This window comes from Pongo pygmaeus, chromosome 17 (genome assembly GCF_028885625.2).
Source record: "Pongo pygmaeus isolate AG05252 chromosome 17, NHGRI_mPonPyg2-v2.0_pri, whole genome shotgun sequence".
Lineage (NCBI taxonomy): Eukaryota > Metazoa > Chordata > Mammalia > Primates > Hominidae > Pongo > Pongo pygmaeus.
In genome coordinates, this window is record NC_072390.2 from 25,387,761 (window position 1) to 25,410,715 (window position 22,955).

At 42.2% G+C, this 22,955-nt stretch overlaps 1 protein-coding gene across 1 annotated transcript in view; it reads right to left on the bottom strand.

Annotated features, from left to right (window-relative positions):
- Window positions 1-22,955, bottom strand: part of RAB31 (RAB31, member RAS oncogene family) — a 154,382-nt gene that overhangs the window by 71,142 nt on the left and 60,285 nt on the right. Inside the window, exon 2 of the mRNA XM_054460787.2 lies at window positions 15,808-15,887. Within this exon, the coding sequence (XP_054316762.1) occupies window positions 15,808-15,887 (80 nt within the window). The remainder of the gene's footprint in view (window positions 1-15,807; window positions 15,888-22,955) is intronic.

The following is a 22,955-nucleotide window of genomic DNA, read 5'->3' on the forward strand; positions in this document are numbered from 1 at the left end:
AAGATCATGTTTCTAAAACCAGTTAGCTTCAATTATTAAAATACCCCCAGATCTCAGGAAAGAATACAACCTCGGATTTTAAAAACTTAAAATAATTAAGAGTGAAAATGGCAGCTGGTATGTTGGCATGTAATGTTTTTGGTCTTACAATGGCATAAAGAAAAAGTTGCCTTACATATTTACTATGCTAATATGAATCCAACACTAGTAGCAACTAATAGAATACTACATCTAAGTCCCAACCTGCTTGCATAAATGCAAGGACGAAGATTGGCAGCTTAACACATATTTATGTTTTCTCTATAAAAAAGGAAGGATTCTTTTTTCCTCCCTTTTAAGTCCAAAAAGAAAGGATTTTAAAGCCTCAGTAGATCATGAAACACTATTTTATTTTTTGCATATTTCCTTTTAAAAAGCATTTTCTTTGTGCTCATGAACGGTATAAAAATACCAGGAATGTTCAACAGCCTTGACTTTTATGACAGAAAGTTTCCTATTCATTAAAAAATAGCAAGCATCCCCAGTAGTGGGACAACCTGGTATGAGAGCCTCCTGAAGTGATGGAATAAGAAGTAGATACATCACCTATACAGCATTCTGGCCACAAATGTTTAGTCTGAATTTAATTGTAAGAAAACAATCAGGCAAATGTAGAATGTGAAACATTCTGTAAGACAAGCTGGCCTGAATGCTTCAAATAAGTCAATGTCATGAGAAGCAAACCAGAAAAATACAGGGAGATTCTTCTAGAATCTAGATTGAGAGGAAAGAGACAAAACAACCAAATGCAATATATGAATCTTGGCTGGATCCCAGATTAGGGGGAAAACAGCTTTAAAATATATTTGGCCAGGTGTGGTGGCTCTTTTTTCTGTAATCCTACCCCTTTGGGAAGCTGAAGCAGGAGGATGGCTTGAGGCCAGGATTTCGAGACCAGCTTGGGCAACAGAGTAAGACTCCTTCTTTACAAAAAAAAAAAAATTTTTTTTAAATCGGCTGAGCATTATGGCACAGCCTGTAGTTCTGGCAGCTCGGAAGACTGAGGCAGAAGGACAGCTTGAACCCAGGAGTTTGAGGCTGGTAGTGAAGCGCCAAGATTGCCCTAGTGCACTGCAGTCTAGATGACATAGTGAGACCCTGTACCCCCTAACCCCCACAAGAAGATATTTTAAAAACAACTCAAAAATTTTAAATTCACACTATATGCAAGATATTATCACTGATTCAAATTAATTTTGTAGGTATGATCATGGTGTCCTCATTATGTTCTTATTAGGAGATGGACCCTGGGGTTTTCGGGGTAAAGAGTCAGGGGTTCTTTACCTTACTTTCATATAGTCCAGCCTGGTCCACTAGCATTCATCATAGTAATATTTCCTCAGCCTCTAAATCTTCTAAGAATAAGAGCCAATTACAGAAGTCCCAAGTAGAAAAGTCTACTGCAATTCCCACACTATCTCCACAAAAACCAAAGGCTAATAATAGTTAGAGAGTTCTAATTACCAACCTACAATTGCACTAAATGAAAATTCTAAGTATTCTAAGTGACAAATCCAGTATTATCAAAATCACATCTATTCTTTTATTTCTTTAAAAGTGTTTAAAATGTATATTCAGACTACTGGGAAGACCTAATATATTCCAAAAATGTTAATATCTTTATTACTTTTCCCATTTTAAAAGCAACATATGTATTTCATAAAAAAGAAATTCAAAAAAACAAAAAGGAAATCAAAACCAATCGTATTTCACCACCCAGCCATAGTCACTGCTAATAAATTGGTATATGTCCTCCCCAATTATTTGTATATGACTTTTAAAATGGGATTATCCATTCAGTTCTTTGTTTCCTTTTATTTTTAGCTGATACACAATAATTATGCATCTTATGGGATACAGAGTGATAAGTACATACATGTATGCAATGTGTAATTATCAAATCAGGGTAATTGGCATATTCATCATCTTGAACATTTATCATTTCTTGGTGTTGTGAACATCCAAAATTCTCTCTTCAAGCTTTTCGAAAATATACACTAAATTATTGTTAGCCTTATTCATCCTACAGTGCTACAGGACACTAGAATATTTTCCTCCCATCTAGCTATAACTTTGTGACTGTTGACCAACCTCTCCCTACCCTTCCTTCCCCCAACCCTTCCCAGCTTCTAATAACTACAATTCTACTCTACTTCTATGAGCTCTTTTTTTAGCTCTCGCATATGAGTGAGAACATGTAGTATTTCTCTTTCTGTGTCTGGATTATTTCACTTAACGAAATGTCCACCAGGTTCATCCATGTTGCCATGAACGACAGGATTTCATTCTTTTTTATGGCTGAATAGTATTCCGGTGTGTATATATACCACATTTTCTTTACCCATTAATTCATTTTACTTTGTTTTGTTTTTTTGAGATGGGGTCTTACTCTGCCAACCAGGCTGGAGTGCAGTGGCGCAGTCTCAGCTCACTGCAACCTCCGTATCCCAGGTTCACGTGATTCTCCTGCCCCAGCCTCCCAAGTAGCTGGGATTACAGGCATGTGCCACCATGCCCAGCTAATTTTTGTAATTTACTTTAGTAGAGATAGGGTTTCACCATGTTGGCCAGGCTGGTCTCAAACTCCTGACCTCACCCTCCTTGGCCTCCCAAAGTGCTGGGATTACAGGTGTGAGCCACCACGCCAGCCTCCATTCATTTGTTGATGGACACTTGGGTTGATTTCATAGCTTGGCTGTTGTGGATAGTGCAGCAATAAATCTGTGAGTGCAGGTATCCCTTTGATATACTGATTCACTCTCCTTTGCATAAATACCCAGTAGTAGAACTGCTGGATTGTATGGCAGTTCTATTTTTAGCTTTTTTGAGAAACCTCCATGCTGTCTTCTATAATGTCTGTACTAACGTACACAGTGCTTAATTTACCAACAGAGTACAAGAATTCCCTTTTCTCTTCACCCTTGCTAGCATTCGTTATTTTTTGTATTTTTAATGATAGCCATTCTAACTGGAGAGAGATGATATCTTCCTGTGGTTTTTAATTTGCATTTCCCTGATGATAGTGATGTTGAGCATTTTTCCATAAACTTGTTGGCCATTTGTATGTCTTCTTTTTAGAAATGTCTACTCAGATTCCTTGCCCAATTTAAATCATTTTATTTGGGTTTTCTTTGCTGTTGAGTTGAGTTGCTTGTATATTCTGGATTTTTGTCCCTTTTATTTCAAAGTTCAAGTTGAAAGTCATAAGTAGTAAAGTAGCCTTTCAAGAATCTTCAAATAATTGAATAAAATATTTTATAACCTGAAGGTAACTGGCCACTGCCCAACATCCTGGTACCTTTGATAGATATCATGTCATGAGTTTTAACACATTTTGACTTGTAATTGTTCTGCAGTATGGAATGTCGAAAGTTAATCTTGGAGAACTAAAGACTGAGTCATTCCTCATCTGACTCCTCTGTTGTTCTACAGTTTTGATCTTTGGGCGACAGCCTCAGCAGGCACATTACATTTCTGTGGTTTCATCAAAAATGCTTATTTCGATGTCTAGTGAGTGTGAAATCTGGATAAAGCCTCTCCTACATACATTATGGTTCTATGGTTTTTCTTTAGTATGGACTCTCTGATGTCAATTAATGCTTGAACTCACGATGAAGGGTTTGCCATAATCATTGTGTTTGTAAGGATTCTCCCAAGAATGAATTATTGGATGCTGTGGGAGAAGTGAATTGTGCATGAAGACCTTTGCCACACTCATTTCATTTGGAAGGCTTCTCTCCAGTACAGACCACCTGATGGTAAGTGCTGACTGCACACTGAAGGCTTTGCCACACTCATTACACTTGTAAGGTTCTTCTCCAGTGTGAATTCTCCAATGTCTTGCAAGTTGTGAATTGCGACAGAAAACCTTGTCACATTCATTACATTTGTAGAGTTTCTCTCCAGTATAAACTCTCTCCAATGATGTGCAAGGTTTTACTTTTGACTAATAACCCTGCTACAAAAATCACATTTATGTCATTTCTCTCTGGGATGGATTATCTAATATACAGCATAGAGTGAGTCATGATTAAAGGTTTTGCCACACTCATTTCATTTGTAAGGTTTTTCCCTAATGTGTGCTTTCTGTTTTGTGTAAGGAAGAATAGATTAAGTAAGCCCCATACTTGTTAGAAATATGGATTTGGGCTTAGAAGGAATTATTTGGGGTGGTGAAACTGAGGAACCATTGCTGATAGACTTTTCAACTTGATGACATTCATAAATTTTCCCTTTAGCTTGAAATAGCTGTAGTTCAGGCAGATATGACTGAAAACTTAATCCAAGCTGATTTTTAATAGGCTTGTTGCCTGCATCCCTTCTATCATGTCGGTCTCTTCTAACAGTGAGATTTTTTTTGAGGCACTCTCGTAACTGCTTTCATCACTTCTCCACTGACACTCAAAGTAGTGTCTATTTTTCCGGATTTCCCTGAAGCAAGTCTTCAACTTCATGGCTTCACGTCTTTCCAATGACACTGTGTGGAATATTTCTCCTGTATTACTTTTCCCTTTGGGGGATAATTCCTTGATTGCACATACAGGAAAGATATCCCTCCGAGAGAAGGAAGCAGAGTTCCCAGAAGCCAGATGTGTAGGGGATAACTCTCTAGAATCATGTTTTTCCTCTGCTCTCACACCACAACCATCAACACAGAAGAGAACTTCTATGACCAAATCTGTTGGGGGTTCTCCCACCACCAGCAGCAGATACCAGCTAGGTGTCCTCCAATTCAATTCTGACACTCTCTCCCTGGAGATGCTGTCAGGTCTCACAGGTTGAGGGCTCAGTACCCAAGAGTGCTCCTCCACAGACACCAGTCCCAAGTCCGGGCCTCTAGAACTTCTGATCGACAGGCTTCAGGTTGGGGTTCCCACCGACCCCTCTTTGGGTTCGATTAATTTGCTACAGCGGCTCACAGAACCCAAGGAAACACTTACTTATACTGACCAGTTTCTCATAAAGGATACTGCAAAGGATTCAGACGAAGAGACGCTTAGGGCAAGGTAAGCAGACAGAGGCACAGAGCTGCCACGACCTCCCTGGACGCCACTCTCCAGGAACCTCAGCTCTCCAGAAGCGCCCTGAACACTTTTCTTTTAAGTTTTTATGGAGGCTTCATTACATAGGCATTCTCTTTTCTTTCTTTTCTTTCTCTTTCTTTCTTTCTTTCCTTTTCTTTTTTTGACAGAGGCTTCATTACACAGGCATTCTCTTTTCTTTCTTTTCTCTCTTTCTCTCTTTCTTTCTTTCTTTCTCAGAGTCTGACTCTGTCACCCAGGCTAGAGTGCAGTCACATGATTTCGGCTCACTGCAACTGGGTTCAAGCAATTCTCCTGCCTCAGCCTCCTGAGTAGCTGGGATTACAGGGATGCACCACCACACCTGGCTAATTTTTGTAATTTTAGTAGAGAAGGGGTTTCACCATGTTGGTCAGGCTGGCCTCGAACCCCTGACTTCAGGTGATCCACCCACCTCGGCCTCCCAAAGTGATGGGATAACAGGCGTGAGCCACTGTGCCCGACCTACACAAGCATTCTTAACCATCTTGTAAAAATGTGATTGGACAAAAAGTGCATGATCAAAACCCAGCAAGGCCTGTGTGTTCAGGTTCTTCTTGGCCTCTCTGAGTAGCATCCTTCCTCTAGAAGATGGGGCAGGACTCTCTCTGGAAGGACCTGCGATCAGATTAGAGTCCTGCCTTGGGCAGGTAAAAGGAGGACAGGAGAAGGTCAGATAGTGATTCTGTTTTCTGAGGCCTAAAGTGCCCCAAGATTATAACAAGGGTTTGGGAGTTAGGAGCCAGGAACCGTAGGTGAAAACCTATATATATGCAAATATGATATATGTATCATGACACCCTACCAGATGAAAGCTGTCCACCATGATAAGATCTTTGCATGTGTTTCTGTTTGAGCCGCAGCACCACTCTGATCACACCTTTGATATGTTCCCATTCTTTTGGCTTTCTTGCTATTTTCACGTGACTCTCCACTGACCAGTGGTCTTTCCCTTGCTCCACCATGAAGATAATATTCGGGTCAGGAAGAGAATTTCCTGCCATGGAGACCAGGTTCCTGCAGCTCTCCAACATCAGGTCCCTATATAGACGATGCTGTGCAGGGTCCAAGCATTCCCACTCATCCTCAGAGCATTTTACAGCCACATCCCTGAAAGTCCAGCATCCCTGAGTAAGAGCTGTTCCCGACTCTTTTTCTTTCCTCTTCCTCCTCTTCCAGGCTTCTTCCCAAGTAACATCAGTCTTTATGTCAATCACACTGCATGCAGTGTGACCACCCCTTGTGATCTGCTTCCGAGTTTGCAGGACGCTCTATTTTAACATAAGTTTTGCTCTGAAAATTGATCATACTCTATCTGAATTTTGCTTTTCCTCAACTTTATATATCCTGGAAATCTTTCCTTTTCTATGAATATAGATCAATATCATCTAAAATCGGCTGGGCGCAGTGGCTCACACCTGTAATCCCAGCACTTTGGGAGGTTGATGGGGGCGGATCACTTGAGGTCAGGAGTTCGAAACCAGCCTGGCCAACATGGCAAAACCACGTCTCTACTAAAAATACAAAAATTACCCAGGTGTGGTGGCGTGTGCCTGTAATCCCAGCTACGTCGGGGACTGAGGCAGGAGAATCACTTGAGCCTAGGAGTCCGAGGTTGCAGTGAGCTAAGATCACACCACTACACTCCAGCCTGGGTGACAGAGCAAGACTCTGTCTCAAAAAAAAAAAAAAAATCACCTAAAATCTTTCCATTTCTATGAATATACATCAATATCATCTAAAATGACTGAAGATCATACATTATGTTATGGAATTATTCAATACCCTAACGATGGACATTTTGGTTATCTATTGTTCACTATTACGACAATGATTCAGTGAATATCCTTATAATTACATCTTTGTGTCCCTGTACAACTATATCCTTAGACTTAATTTTTAGAAAGTAGAGCCGAGCATGGTGGCTGACACCTGTAATCCCAGCACTTTGGGAGGCCAAGGTGGCAGGATCACTTGAGGCCAGGAGTTCAAGACCAGCCTTGGCAACATAGCAAGACCCCTGGCTCTACAAAAGAAAAAAAAAAACAGCCAGGCACAGTGGCTTGTGCATGTAGTCCCAGCTACTCAGGAAGCTGATGCAGGAGGATCCCTTGAGCCCAGGAGGTCAAGGGTACAGTGAGGCATGATTGTGCCACTGCACTCCAGCTTGGGTGACACAGCAATGCTCTGTCTCTAAAAATATATAAATATATAAAAATATATAAATAAACAAATAAAACAAAAATAGATACACTCCACTTTCGCTACATGTGCCAAACTTAGTTTGTACCAACCTACATGTCCCTAGTGGTGTATGAGATGGCCTTTTCCTCAACCATTATTAATCTTTCAAATCTCTTTCAATGTATTAGGTAGAAAATATCTTATTCTTATATTCATTATGCTTATCGCAAGCTTAAACATCATTTTAACATTTGTTGTTCACTTGCATTTTTCTTTGTAAAGGAATTTTTCTCGAGTTCATGACCGTGGCCCACTTTTCAACTGAGGTATTCATCCTTTTCTTACTCGTTTTTTGAGTATTTTCCACTAAACTTTTGTAGTAGTATATTTTAAATATTTTTCCAGTTTAACATTTGCCCTTTAACTTTGTTCTAGATTTTTTTCCATAAACTCATTTAAAAATTTTATTAGACAACTCTATCAAAATTTTGTTTTTGTTTTCACTTTTGATGTTAGTCAGATTTTCATTTATTCTTCAGTATACTCTAGGTGCTGGGATAAATAATACAGCAACCCTACTACCCTTAAAAAGTTCTCCTCAGGGTTAGAAAACAAAGTTCATGCCTTTAAAATCTTGGAAAAAATATAAAATATCCAGTCCAACCCCTCCACAGGGCAGGTAAGGGGGGGAAAACCCAAATCCCAGAAGACTGCCTGGTTCCTGGTGAAAGAAGAGTGTAGTGGCCTAACCAGGAAGAGGAGGCAGAGGCCCTCGCTGCCAGACTCAATTAAACAGCCCGTAAAGCCCCTTGGTTTCCTGTTCTGTGAAATGGGGCCAATACCTACTCTGCATTAAACAGAAGGTGTTTGTAGGGACAAGTAGGGAAATGGATACCTGTGAAATTCCCCTTGGTTCACAGTGAGCTGTGAGGAGGAACTTTAGTAATAGTAGGAAGGCATTGCTTTGTTTGGTTGACTGAGATTTGTTGTTGGTTTTTAAGTCTTTGCTAGCTTTTGATCTTAAGAACCTTATCCAGCCTAGGCAACAACACAGTGAGACCTCATCTCCACAAAAATAAAAAGATTTAATTAAAAACAAAAATTTAAAAATAGCCAGGTGTGGTGGCTCACACCTGTGGTCCCAGCTACTCAGGAGGCTAAGGTGGGAGGATCGCTTGAGCCTGGGAGGTGGAGGCTGCAGTGAGTCATGATTGCGCCACTGCACTCCAGCCTGGGTGACACAGCAAGACCCTGTCTCAAACAAACAAAACAAATAAGAACCTCAGGCATCTTTTCTTCTGTGTAGATCACCCTCCGAAGTGGTGGAGGAGGCGCACTGGCCCTACTAAACTGACTTCATTATCTGTGGAAACCAAAATCTGGCAGAGAAGTTACATAATTTCCTTACAAAAGTTGAAATAAAAAGGGAGACACACACATACACACACACTCAAGATGTTAATGCAATCTGCTTGAATAGCAGAGCCAAGGTTTTTCAGTGTGAGTCAGACAGGCCATAAGAATTAACTCTTTTAATGCTGAAGCAATGGCATTTTACAGCCCATGGCATTTTACCAATGGTCGTGTGATTCCAGTGGGAAGAACAAGGGTGGGCTTTGAGAGTGGACTCACTGGTGTGAGCCATGAGTGGGCTGCTCACGGGCTGCATGCACCTAGGCAAGTCCCCTAACCGCCCTGGGCCTGGGGGCGGCCAGCAGGGTTACCGCCAAGAAGGCAGTGCCAGGGCCAGGAACTAAAATGTCTACGGACCAGGCAGGACATATAAATGAGTGAAGCGGGCTAGGTGTGAACGTTAATACTGATGAACATAATAGTAACAATACCTAGCGGGAATGGCATGAAGCCGAGAGGCCTGGCCACCCATGCGGAGCGGCACCTGCTGGCTCCCACCACACAGGAATGGGCACCAGGGCTGCAAATCCACTGATTTTTCAAGAGAAACCAGGAATGCAAGTTTATTACGCGCAAGTCTCCTGATTCTCTATTGGCTTAAAGTCTTTACAGCACTGTGAAGGCTGAACAAAACAAATATATTAATATAAGCCAGTTCCTCAGCCCACCGAATCTACCAGCTTTTGGAAAATCACTCAAATGTTTTAAAAGTGTTCCATTTATGCCACCTTCCAGGAAAACTGCATGTGTCACTTAGAAAGTGTTCCCACTAGCTTTATTTTTCTGTAACTGGTGTTTGAAAACATTTTCTCAAAATTTCAGAGGGAAAATTTTCATCAATTTTTAAATCAAGAAGTTAAATTATATCAAGAAGACAATACATAAGGGTGGAAGGGCTGAGCCTAACATTGACTCCAGAGAAAAAGCAAGGGACGAGCTAGAAAGCGAACAGGGCCGGGCGCGGTGGCTCACGCCTGTAAACTCCTTTGGGAGGCCGAGGTGGGCGGATCACCTGAGGTAAGGAGCTCGAGACCAGCCTGGCCAACATGGTGAAACCCTGTCTCTACTAAAAATACATCAGCCAGGTGTGGTGGCACGTGCCTGTAATCCCAGCTACTTGGGAGGCCGAGGCATGAGAATTGCTTGAACCTGGGAGGTAAAGGTTGCAGTGAGCCAAGATCGCGTCACTGTGCTCCAGCATGGGCAACAGAGAAGACTCTGTCTCAAAAAAAAGAAAAAAAAAGAAAAAAGAACAGCACACAATACCATGCTGCCATCATGTAAAATTGTGTTAACAAAGAAACATTAAGCCATGAGAAAATGCGAACATTTGAAGTTAGAGGAAAAGAATAGAATTCAAAATCATACAAACTTTTACAATTTTATAAAGTTAAAAATTGTAAAAAAAATATATATATATACCTAAAGCTGGTACAGAGATAACCTTTCTGAAAAACAATTTGGCAATATCCATTGAGAGCCTTAAATATATTTTTATTCTCTATTCCATTGCTAAGAGTTTACCCTAAAGAAATAATCAGCAGTATACACGGGTATCTATGCCCAACGAGGTACATCGTAACATTATTTATTTATGTTTTGTTTTGTTTTTTGAGACAAGAGTCTCACTCTGTCACCCAGGCTGGAGTGCGGTGGCACAATCTCGTCTCACTGCAACCTTTGCCTCCCGGGTTCAAGCGATTCTCTTGCCTCAGCCTCCCAAGATAGCTGGGATTACAGGCGTACACCACCATGCCTGGCTAATTTTGCATTTTTAGTAGAGATGGGGTTTCACCATGTTGGCCAGGCTGGTCTTGAACTCCTGACTTCAGGTGATCCATTTGCCTTGGCCTCCCAAAGTGCTGGGATTACAGGCGTGAGCCACCGTGTCTAGCCTCATAACATTATTTATAAAAGTACAAAAGTGTTTAAACAACCTAAATGCCTGAAGTGAAAAATACAACCATTAAAAATTGTTTTTAAAGACTATTTAATGGCATGAAATTCACAAAATGATGTTGAATAAATAACACATACACACACTTATACAGGAAAAGGACTGGAAGAAAATAACAAAATGTTTACAGTAATTACCTCTAAGAGGTAGATTATGGGTTTTTAACATATTTTTCCTCATGATTTTTTTTCATTTTCAGTTGTTTGTGATGAGTATATAATACTTTTATAATCAGAAAAAATACTTTCAACATGTTTTTGAAGATTATGTGCCACTGTAAAAAATGTTCAAAATATATTAAGTAGAAAACACAGAGTAAAAAAAAAAACTGTATGTACACTAAGATTCCTAGTTTCACGAATTCTGTGTTCTTTGGGTTTTTTTAGAGTGAACACGAACTTTTTTTTTTTTTGGAACAGTATTTCACTCTATTGCCCTGGCTGGAGTAGAGTGGCACAATCATAGCTCACTGCAGCCTCAACCTCCAGGTCTCAGGTGATCCTCCTACCTCAGCCTCCCAAGTAGCTAGGACTCCAGGCACATGCCACTACACCCAGTTAATTTTTGTATTTTTTTGTAGAGACCAAGTTTCGCCCTGTTGCCCAGGCTGGTCTCAAACTCCTGGGCTCAAATGATCGACCTGCCTCAGCCTCCCACAGTGCTGGGATTATAGGCAGGAGCCACCACGCCCAGTCGAACATGAACTTTTATAATCAAAACAATTAGACTTTAATCTTGCCTGTGTCACAATTAAAGTTGAGTCACCTGTCTAAGCCCCTATTGCACAACTGCCTGCTTCTATTACAACCAGCTTGGCTTAAGCCAAAGGAGGGGTGAGGTAAGGGTTGTGACATTCAGCAAATACAAATACAGGATGCTAGTTCAATTTGAATTTCAGATAAAGAACTAATAAATTTTTAGTATACACATGTCCCAAATATTGCACGGGGCATACTTGTATTATATCCTAATTGCAGCCTGCAACTTAATAACAAGTTAACAGTCATCACTTGGCAGCCTGACTCAGTTTCCCAGAGGCTGGCAACCAGCAGTGAAAAAGAATAAGGAGGACCTAAATGGGCTGGGAATGTATGTTGTGGCTTGTTAGGTAAAGTGTGATACGTTTTCATTTTTAGCTTGTATACCTGCATGTCCACAGAAAGTACTTATAAGAAATATGTTAAACATGCACTTTGGACTCTAAATATGTAAATTGAAGAATATGGGATTGAAGAGCTAGCAAAATCCTCTGACGTCACTTTTTATTTTATATATTGCTGCATAGTATAAATTTTTTCATAATTTTAAAAACTAAGACATAATTTTTAAACTAATAACAGTTTTTTAGAGCACTTTTAGTTTACAGGAAAAACTGAGAAGAAAGTGCAGAGAGTTTCCATAGACCGTTGACCCTTGAACATGGGTTTGAATGGCACGGGCCCACTTCTAATTCGATCTCTTCTGCCTCTCCCACCCTCAAGACAGCAAGACCAACTCCTCCTCTTCCTGCTCCTCCTCCGCCTACTCAATGTGAAGACAATGAGGATGAAGACCTCTATGATGGTCCATTTCCACGTAATGAATAGTAAATACATTTTCTCTTCCTTATGATGTTCTTAGTAATGTTTTCTTTTATCTAGCTTACTTTATTGTAAGAATACAGTATATAATACACATCACTTACAAAATATGTGTGAATTGACTATGCTCTCCATAAGGCTTCAGGTCAATGGTCAGGTATTAGCAGGTAAGTTCTGAGAGAGTCAAAAGTTATACGTGGGGCCGGGCACAGTGGCTCACGTCTATAATCCCAGCACTTTGGGAGGCCAAGGCGGGTGGATCACCTGAGGTCAGGAGTTCAAGACCAGCCTGGCCAACATGGTGAAACCCTGTCCCTACTAAAAATACAAAAATTAGCTGGGCATGGTGGCATGCACCTGTAATCCCAGCTACCTGTGAGGCTGAGGCAGGAGAATCGCTTGAACTCGGGAGGCGGAGGTTGCAGTGAGCTGAGACCTTGGCACTGCACTCCAGCCTGAGTGACAGAGCAAGACTTTTGAGCCAAGTACTGTTTCAAAAAAAAAAAGTTACAGGTGGTTTTTCAACCGTTCGGGGGTCAGCACCCTTAATCCCTGAGTTGTTCAAGGGTCAATTGTAATACATAAGTTTTTAAAACTCCAAACCACCGAAATGCATTTACTAGACAAAACACTGTCAACTGTGTTTGTCTCCAAAATGGTACCAGCAACCCATCCCCGACCCTCAGTCCACGCACACACGGCTCCTCCCACCACAAGGCAGCCTGTGTCTCCTCCCCCTTTAATCTGGGCTGGCACAGCAACTTTCTTTGACCAACAGATTGTGACCAAAATTATGTAACTACCCTATTTATGATGCCTATACCTATGCTTAACACTTACGCTTGTCATTTTTATGGACTGCCCATAATTTGTGGTATAAGTATGCACTGTCTTTTTACTTTAAAAAAGGTCATTACAGGCCGGGCGCGGTGGCTCCCAGCACTTTGGGAGGCTGAGGCGGGTGGATCACAAGGTCAAGAGATTGAGACCATCCTGGCCAACATGGTGAAACCCTGTCTCTATTAAAAGTATAAAAATTAGCTGGGCGTGGTGGCGGGCACCTGTAGTCCCAGCTACTCGGGAGGCTGAGGCAGGAGAATCGCTTGAACCCGGGAGGCGGAGGTTACAGTGAGCTGAGATCGCGCCATTGCACTCCAGCCTGGGCGACAGAGCGAGACGCCATCTCAGAAAAAAAAAAAAAAAAAAAAAAGCTCATTACAAAAGGAATTTATTTTAAAAAATTTTTTAAACAAAAGTTTAGAAAGTAGAAAGCACAAATCTCTCCTCCATCTTCTGGAACCGTACTTCACAGTTAATCACTCTTATCAGTTCTGCTCTTTATTATAAAAAACACACACAAAGTGAAAAATAAGAGAGAAAAGAGTACATTCCAGAGCAGAGTGAAACCAATTTCTTCCATAAAAAGTATACCTATCATACAAGTGCCTATGTTGGGAGCCAATTCTTTATGGTCTCTCACAACGTGCACATCTTGCAAGTAAACACTTTTTTCTGGATAGCGTTTTCAAGGATGCCTGTACATGTTGAGTATCCCTTATCCAAAATGTCTGGTACCACAAGTATTTCGAATTTTGGATTTATTTATTTATTTGAGATGGAGTTTTGCTCTGTTGCCCAGGCTGGAGTGCAGTGATACAATCTCAGCTCACTGCAACCATCACCTTCTCTTGCCTCAGCCTCCCGAGTAGCTGGGACTATAGGCGCGTGCCACCACATCTGGTTAATTTTTATAATTTTAGTAGAGACGGGGTTTCACCATGTTGGCCAGGCTGGTTTGAACTCCTGACCTCATGTGATCTGCCCACCTAAGCCTCCCAAAGAGCTAGAATTACAGGCGTGAACCACCGCTGGATATACATTTTTTTTAATTTTGCAGTAATTGCATTATACTTACCCAGTTGAGCATCCCAAAGCTGAAATTCCAAAATCTGAAATATCCCAATGAGCATTTTGAGTATTACCTTTGAGCGTCACGTTGGCACTCAAAAGTTTCAGATTTGGGAGCATTCTGGATTTCAGGTTTTTGGATTAGGGATGCTCAACCTGCACAGCAAGCATCCTTGGAGGGGGGAGTCTCTCTCTGTAGCCGAGGACAGACATACTCACTGCCCCATGTAGAAGACTTGCGTTCCCTCAGCTTGGGGTTCCGCTCCCGTAACACAGCCCCCTGCATGTGAGGTGTCTGACTCTAATGTGACCCTATTTTGCGAATACTCTGGCTATTGCTATTGCCTCTGTCTCTGACTCGGGGGTCTTCTGTCTTCTGCCAGCATCCCTGAAACTGAGTCAGGCTGACAAGTCACAACTGCTAACTTGTTAACAAGTTGCAGGCTGCAATTAGGGTAAAATCTCAGACCTTTCCTAATTCTTGAGATTTTCATGAGTATGTTTCTTTAAGTCATTTTTAAACTACAAAATGTGGGTTTTCTCAGCTACACAGTTCCAACCCCTGGCCTATCAGCCAAGTACTCTTGAGCATCTATTTATTCCCCGCCATGATTTTTCTCCACTTCTGATACAGTCTCCCATTCTCAACAATCTTACAGGTTTCCCAAAACATACAGACAAAGACATACATCGCCTACAAAAACTTGAAATCTTCAGGGTGAAAAGTAAGCAGAGGCCAAGTTCTAAGAGTGAAAAAGCAGGCACTTCCCGAACAGCAGAGCCAAAGCACACGCGGCCAAGGAGCCCACTGGAAAGGGGAGATGAACAGGAAAAGAATTTTGCATCCCAAGCTCAGGAGAATTGAACAATGCACTTCCACCCCTCCCCACACATGACAGTGGAAACGCTGGCATTAGATAATTCCAGAAAAGGGGCCGGGCGCAGTGACCCATGCCTGTAATTTCAACACTTTGGGAAGCTGAGGCAGGTGGACTACTTTCAGTCAGAAATTCAAGACCAGCCTGACCAACATGGTGAAACCCCATCTCTACTAAAAATACAAAAAAAATAGCCAGGTGTGGTGGCGTGCACCTGTAATCCCAGCTACTCAGGAGGCTGAGGCAAGAGAATCCACCCCGGAGGTGGAGGTTGCAGTGAGCCAAGATCACCCCACTGCGCTCCAGCCTGGGCAACATGACAGAGCAACACTCAGTCTCAAGAAAAAAAAAAAAAAAGATAATTCCAGAAAAGGAAAGTCAATCTGCTCCACAGACTTTGCAGACAGTGCTGAGGTACGGGTGGATGGCATTTTCAGGGTTTACTAGCAGGCAACTTAGAGCAGAACTATTGGGATTTGCTCTGCGTATCGTCTTCCATCTTGAAATAATGCCAAGATTTGCAGAATAATGCTCTCAGAGATCAAGGAAATGACCTTAGGAGGTAGCATGAGGAAGGATGACTAGGAAAAAAAAATGACTGACAGGGACAGTAAGCCTGGACACATACTCAGAAGCCCCTGAATTTCTGTCGGTCTACAGCTAGGATTGATTCTCACGGGCTGGGATGAAAACTGTGGCCCTGCCTGAAGGCTCAGGCACAGACAGAGTGGCCATTCTGATGCTGTGAAAGGAAGCAACGCGAAGGAGAACGACATATAGGAACTTACCCAATAGTAGGGCTGATGTTGTGGTCAAAGTGATCCTGGACAAATCGACACACGATGCTTGATTTCCCAACCCCAGTGTCCTAGGAAAGAATGAGGATACAACCATGAAGATGAAGGGCGGCAACTCTGACCTCACAGATAACCGGAGGACAAGACTGGCTATTTCCGGTTGATGAGACTGGGAGAGGGAGTGGGGGGATATTTTCTTCTATTTCTTACCAATATTTTCTATAATAAAATTGTATTGCTTTCACAGAAATAAAAGAAGTATGGTAAAAATAAGTTTCAGAAACATGTCTGACATGTATATAATATTTAACCAAAAATGAACATGTTCACTATGGATGTATTTTCAGAAATTTTGAAATCTTGGGAGGGATCTAGAGAAGAAGTATGTGAACATATCACATTGTTTGGGCACAAACAGAATTCATTCTGTTCAAAACCTTGCATTCAAAAGACACGTAATCTGTTTCCCTAGGTGTCACCCTTTAAGAACCATTAATTCTAGTTTGTATGTTTCTAGCATTTTCTCTTTAGAATCTGATGGTTGGGTAATAACTTCCAAATTTTGCTTAATTATATAATGGTCTTGTCTTAGTTCTTTCTCTCTTAAATAAATCTTTAAAGCTGATTAGGACGAGGGTCCAGTTACACACTGGGAATTCAATGCACACATTTATATCCACTCCCTTCCAAAGCCCTTGTAAAGTGGTTTAAGAAATAAAAGACACAAATTCACAAGGTCAAAGAGATAGGAGAAGAGACAACACCAGACAAGTGATATCAACAAAATCCAGGAGGACAAGCAGTCCCTGAGAATGAAGAAGCTGAAACCAAACTGCTGGCAGGGAGACAAGCCAATAAAGAAGCAAGTCAATTCATGCCGCAGAATCTCAGAAAACATCAAGCATTGGAGGGTATGGCTGAAAACAGATCAGTTGAAAGGCCACACAACAACATAACCTTGGAACCCCAGGCCACATAACCTTTACTCAGAGCTTTACTCTCCAGGAAGCCTGCATCAGACGGAGCTGGGCTTGGGGACATCAGGCACAGGTGAGGGGCCAGGTGCTGTTCACCCTAAGCTGGATAAGCCCACACAGAAGCAGTGAAGACTCCCCTTTAGGTAAGAGGAAAAAAAGCTCCAGAGTTCCTGATATTTGGGATCCCCTAACTAAAGGCCATGTGTGCAGCAGTTGACAAGCCCCAATACAAACAGAGCTTTCAACTTACATTTTTAACTTTTTCAATATAAACACTCACTAAGAAATACCAGACATTTATATGCTCCCCTCCACACACACACACCCACACAAAACAGCAGGATGTTATTTTAAAAGATCGTTCAGAGAATACAACCAACCTCTTAGAAATTTAAAATATGGCTAGGAGTAGTGGCTCACACCAGTAATCCCAGCACTTTGGGAGGCCAAAGCAGGTTGAACACTTGAGGCCAGGAGTTCAAGACCAGCCTGGGCAACATAGCAAGACCCCTGACTCTACAAAAAAATGTAAAAATTAGCCGGGTGTGGCGACATGGGCCTGTAGTCCCAGCTACTTGGGAGGCTGAGGCAGGAAGATGGCTTGAGCCCGGGAGTTCAAGGGTGCAGTGAGCTATGATTGTGCCACTGCACTCAGCCTGGGTGACAGAGTGAGATTCTGTCTCAAAAAATATATATATTAAAAATACGACGGTAGAAATTAAAATTTCATGGAGGAGTTAGAAAATAAAGTCAGGAAGTTGCCCAAAAAGTAGAAGAAAGTAGAAAAAAAATCTGCCCTCAGTTGCTAATTGCTGCTGTTCTGAGAGAGGCAGGAAGGGCAGAGGACACAGGATCCGAGGCTTTATCAACACAGATCGCCATCGCCAACATGTTCCTACTGAAAGGATCATGGAGGCGTTCTGAAAACTATAAACAAAACGGGAACAAGTGATTTATCGACAGAATGAAAAAATAGTTGATTCGGTTCTCTTACATTAAAGGTATAAATTTAAAGCCAAAAGATCAAGGATGAAATGTTGAAATTCAGAGAAATGTGGTTTTCTTCAGACACTGAAATATGAAGTGGGATTTGAAATACCAGTTGGCAATCTGAATTATTTTTACTCCTTCTCAGCCCTGTGTTTGGGGGACAATTCCAGCAAACCTGGGGCAACAGGGGACTTGGCTTTTAATACTCATCAGAAAACCCCCCTCCAGAAGGTCTCGCCTCCCAAGGAGAGCAGCCTGCACTGACTCTGAGCCCTAACAAACACAGCACCAAAGCTGCTGTTTATCTGCATCGTGCAAATCAATGCATAGAGTTCAAAGAGGTGACGGCAGAATCAAAACAGCAGCTCCTGAGATGCCAATCGATGCCGCTGCTATTTCTGAGCTGCACCTCAAGTATGGATTCTGGCTCATGTTCCCTCGCAGTCCCCCAAACCACAACTCTTCTCATCTCAATTGTTCTTAAGACCCCCTGTGGAGGAGCAAATCCTTGCCAGACTTTAGCCCACGTAGCCCCCAAGAAACTGGACACTGAGGAACTGTGACGGCCTGCCCTGCCCTGCCCTTGAAGATTAGGAAAATGCCCCTTGCAGCAGGCAGCACACTTTCATGAGGCCAACTGATTCCTACAAACTGCCAAGGAGGCAGGGTGGGGACCTCTCCCCAACACCGACCACGCTCATTTCTACCTTTCTCCATCACAGTTGAGGAATTCTCTTTCTCAGGGCTCTTCCATTCATTCGTTCATTCACTCATTCTTCACTCGCCCAACAGGCATTCCCCAAACCCTCCCTTTCCCATGCCAACAGCAGGTTAGACCCCATTGGCGGGGAGATACCATTCCACCCTCCCTGGCCTCCAGGAGTTCTTAAGCAGGGCCAGGCACACGGCAGGAGGACCAGCACACAGTGGTGATGGGGCTGCCCCACCTGTGGCCCCTCTGAGCTCAGGAGACAACTCCTCGATTTGCTCCTTTGTTCCTTCCTTGATACCCAGGCTCACCCTATCACCCAGCGAGAAACCTCGCCTGGTTTCTCTCTGCCCCGGGGCCTTCCTCCTTAGGCTGCAGGTGCTTGCTCAGTTCCCTCACGTGCCCTTGGGGCACAGGGCTGAGGGTACATCTTCTCGGTGGGGGCACTGGTCTGGAAAGCATCCCTTTGGAATCTATCATTTACTCTCCCAAGGGATGTGCTCAAAACAATGGACACAAGTCTCAAAGCAGCCAACAAACAAATCCTGCAAGGCCAGCCCCAAAATGCCCTTGAAGGTGGAAAAGGAAAAAGTCGCTTGACAATGCTCAATGTTCAGCTCTACTCATCATCCTCTACAAAGGGCTCAAGCGTCAACGCCAACTTGTCTGAAGAGTTACAGCAGCAAGTCTGCTCAAATTTAGATATAAGCACTGATTTTTCAAACAACCAAGTCACTGTTTCTTTATTTTAAAACATTTTAACCCTCACCTCTTTTATAACACACTGTCAAAGGTACACTCTTACACACTTGATAGGAAAGAAATAACAGGACGAAAGGATAGACAAAGTTTTAGTTTGTCTCAGAAAGGGAAACATTTCTGCAAAGAACAACACCATCGAATCCTCTCTGACCCGTGGCTTGGGACCGCTCAAGTGGACGCAGTTCCCGACCTCCAGGGGCGACTGCTGTTCCTCGGCTGGCCACCAGGGGCACACCCTACCCGCGGTTTGCTGAGGACAAGCCAGGAGCCAGGCTAAGGAGTCACTCCGCGCTGGGACTGCCCTTCCCCGCAGGAACCTCGCTAGGGCTGTGACACACACACAAGGAAAGTGCCAGGGGAATAGTGGCTGTCGCATGTGAAGACACAGAGGTAGGACTCAGAAAAGAGAATGAAGCCTACTGGGTGAAGAAGGAGCCTTGGAAGAGAGAGACAGAACCAGAGAGGCCTGTCTTTAGGGCCACATTGATGGAAACCCATCTATGTATATATTTTTCCATTTCATAAGATTCTGAGAATACCACAGGCCATCTTGTCCAGTCCCCTCGTTTTGGTAAAGAGGAAACAGTGTGACTTCCTCAAGGTCACGTAGCTGGTTCTTAGAGTCAGAACTAAACTCTTTTGGGTCCTAGTCAAAACCTCTTAAGGCTCTTACTAGGTTAAATCAACTTCCCTGCTAAGTGTACATTTTTCCTTTATTTTTTTAAGAGAGAGGGTCTTGCTCTGTCACCCAGGCTGGAATGCAGTGGTGCAATAGCTCACTGCAGCCTCGAACTCCTGAGCTCAAGTGATCCTCTCGCTTCAGCCTCTCCGGTAGCCGAGACTACAGGTGTGCACCACCACACCCAGCTATTTTTAAATGTTAGGGGTTTTTTTGCAGAGACAAGGTCTTGCTATGTGGGCCAGGCTAACGCAAACTCCCAGGCTCAAATGATCCTCCGGCCTCAGCCTCCCAAAGTGCTGCAATTACAGGCTTGAGTCACCACACCGGCCTAAATTTCTCAAAAAAAAAAAAAAAGGTCAAACTTCTAGAACTCACAAGTACTTTATTAGTGCTTTCTGGTTTCACGTTGCATAGCTCAAGTTACTCATAGCCTGACAGGCTCTGAAGATAGCCGCTGCAGCCTTAACAGTAATGAAAGGGGCTCAAATTATTGACTGCTGGGGAGACATTAGAATAAACCCGATTCTGACTCCAGAACCTGAAATAAAGTACAGTAAAACCCTACCTGTGGGCCTAATAGTGTTTCATTGTATATTCATTTGTATAGTTGATATCAGAGAGGTGCTCATGGCCAGCAATTAGTTCCATCTACTTCCTGGGAAATGGATCCCTCATGTGAGATTCCTCTCTGAGAGCAACCACTTATTGTGAAATGACAACCTCTGCTGTTGGAATTGTCACACTTATTAATCACATGTAAATCTATAATTATGAAATCAGGAACCACAAACGTTTGGCTGCTGCCACACAAAACGCTAGGCACCACCAATCCGTGAAAACCAAGCACTAATACTTGATTCATTCCTGGACTCCTACAATGGCCTTCAAGCTTCCTACCCCTCCGGATTAAGAATGATACCTCCCAGTACAAAGAGGAGCTGCTAACATTCCTTTTGAAACTATTCCAAACAACAGAAAAAGAGGGACTCCTCCCTAACTCATTTTATGAGGCCAGCATCATCCTGATACCAAAACCTGGCAGAGACACAACAAAAAAAGAAAATTTCAGGCCCATATCCCTGATGAACACCAATGCAAAAATCCTCAATAAAATACTGGCAAACTGTATCCAGCAGCATATCAAAAAGCTTATCCACCACAATCAAGTCGGCTTTATCCCCGGGACGCAAGGCTGGTTCAACATATGCAAATCAATAATCGTAATCCATCACATAAACAGAACCAATCACCAAAACTACATGATATGATTATCTCAATAGATGCAGAAAAGGCCTTCAATAAAATTCAACACGACTTCATGCTAAAAACTCTCAATAAACTAGGTATTGATGGAATGTATCTCAAAATAATAAGAGCTATTTATGACAAACCCACAGCCAGTATCACACTGAATGGGCAAAAGCTGGAAGCATTCCCTTTGAAAACTGGCACAAGACAAGGATGCCCTCTCTCACCACTCCTATTCAACATAGTATTGGAAGTTCTAGCCAGGGCAACCAGGCAAGAGAAAGAAATAAAGGGTATTCAATTAGGAAAAGAGGAAGTCAAATTGTCTCTGTTTGCAGATGACATGATTGCATATTTAGAAAACCCCATTGTCTCAGCCCAAAATCTCCTTAAGCTGATAAGCAACTTCAGCAAAGTCTCAGGATACAAAATCAGTGTGCAAAAATCACAAGCATTTTTATACACCAATAATAAACAAACAGCCAAATCATGAGTGAACTCCCATTCACAATTGCTCCAAAGAGAATAAAATACCTAGAAATACAACTTACAAGGGATGTGAAGGACCTCTTCAAAGAGAACTACAAACCACCACTCAACAAAATAAGAGAGGACACATACAAATGGAAAAACATTCCATGCTCATGGATAGGAAGAATCAATATCGTGAAAATGGCCATACTGCCCAAAGTAATTTATAGATTCAATGCCATCCCCATCAAGCTACCAATGACTTTCTTCACAGAATTAGAAAAAACTACTTTAAATTTCATATGGAACAAAAAAAGGGCCCGTATAGCCAAGACAATCCTAAGCAAAAGGAACAAAGCTGGAGGCATCACGCTACCTGACTTCAAACTATACTACAAGGCTACAGTAACCAAAACAGTATGGTACTGGTATGAAAACAGATATATAGACCAATGGAACAGAACAGAGGCCTCAGAAATAATGCCACACATCTACAACTATCTGATCTTTGACAAACCAGAGAAAAACAAGCAATGGGGAAAGGATTCCCTATTTAATAAATGGTGCTGGGAAAACTGGCTAGACATATGTAGAAAGCTGAAACTGAATCCCTTCCTTACACCTTATACAAAAATTAATTCAAGATGGATTAAAGACTTAAATGTTAGACCTAAAACCATAAAAACCCTAGAAGAAAACCTAGGCATTACCATTCAGGACATGGGCATGGGCAAGGACTTCATGTCTAAAACACCAAAAGCAATGGTAACAAAAGCCAAAATTGACAAATGGGATCTAATTAAACTAAAGAGCTTCTGCACAGCAAAATAAACTACCATCAGAGTGAACAGGCAACCTACAGAATGGAAGAAAATTTTCGCAACCTACTCATCTGACAAAGGGCTAATATCCAGAATCTACAATGAACTCAAACAAATTTACAAGAAAAAAACAAACAACCCCATCAAAAAGTGGGCAAAGGATATGAACAGACACTTCTCAAAAGAAGACATTTATGCAGCCAAAAGACACATGAAAAAATGCTCATCATCACTGGTCATCAGAGAAATGCAAATCAAAACCACAATGAGATACCATTTCACACCAGTTAGAATGGCAATCATTAAAAAGTCAGGAAACAACAGGTGCTGGAGAGGATGTGGAGAAATAGGAACACTTTTACACTGTTGGTGGGACTGTAAACTAGTTCAACCATTGTGGAAGTCAGTGTGGCGATTCCTCAGGGATCTAGAACTAGAAATACCATTTGACCCGGCCATCCCATTACTGGGTATATACC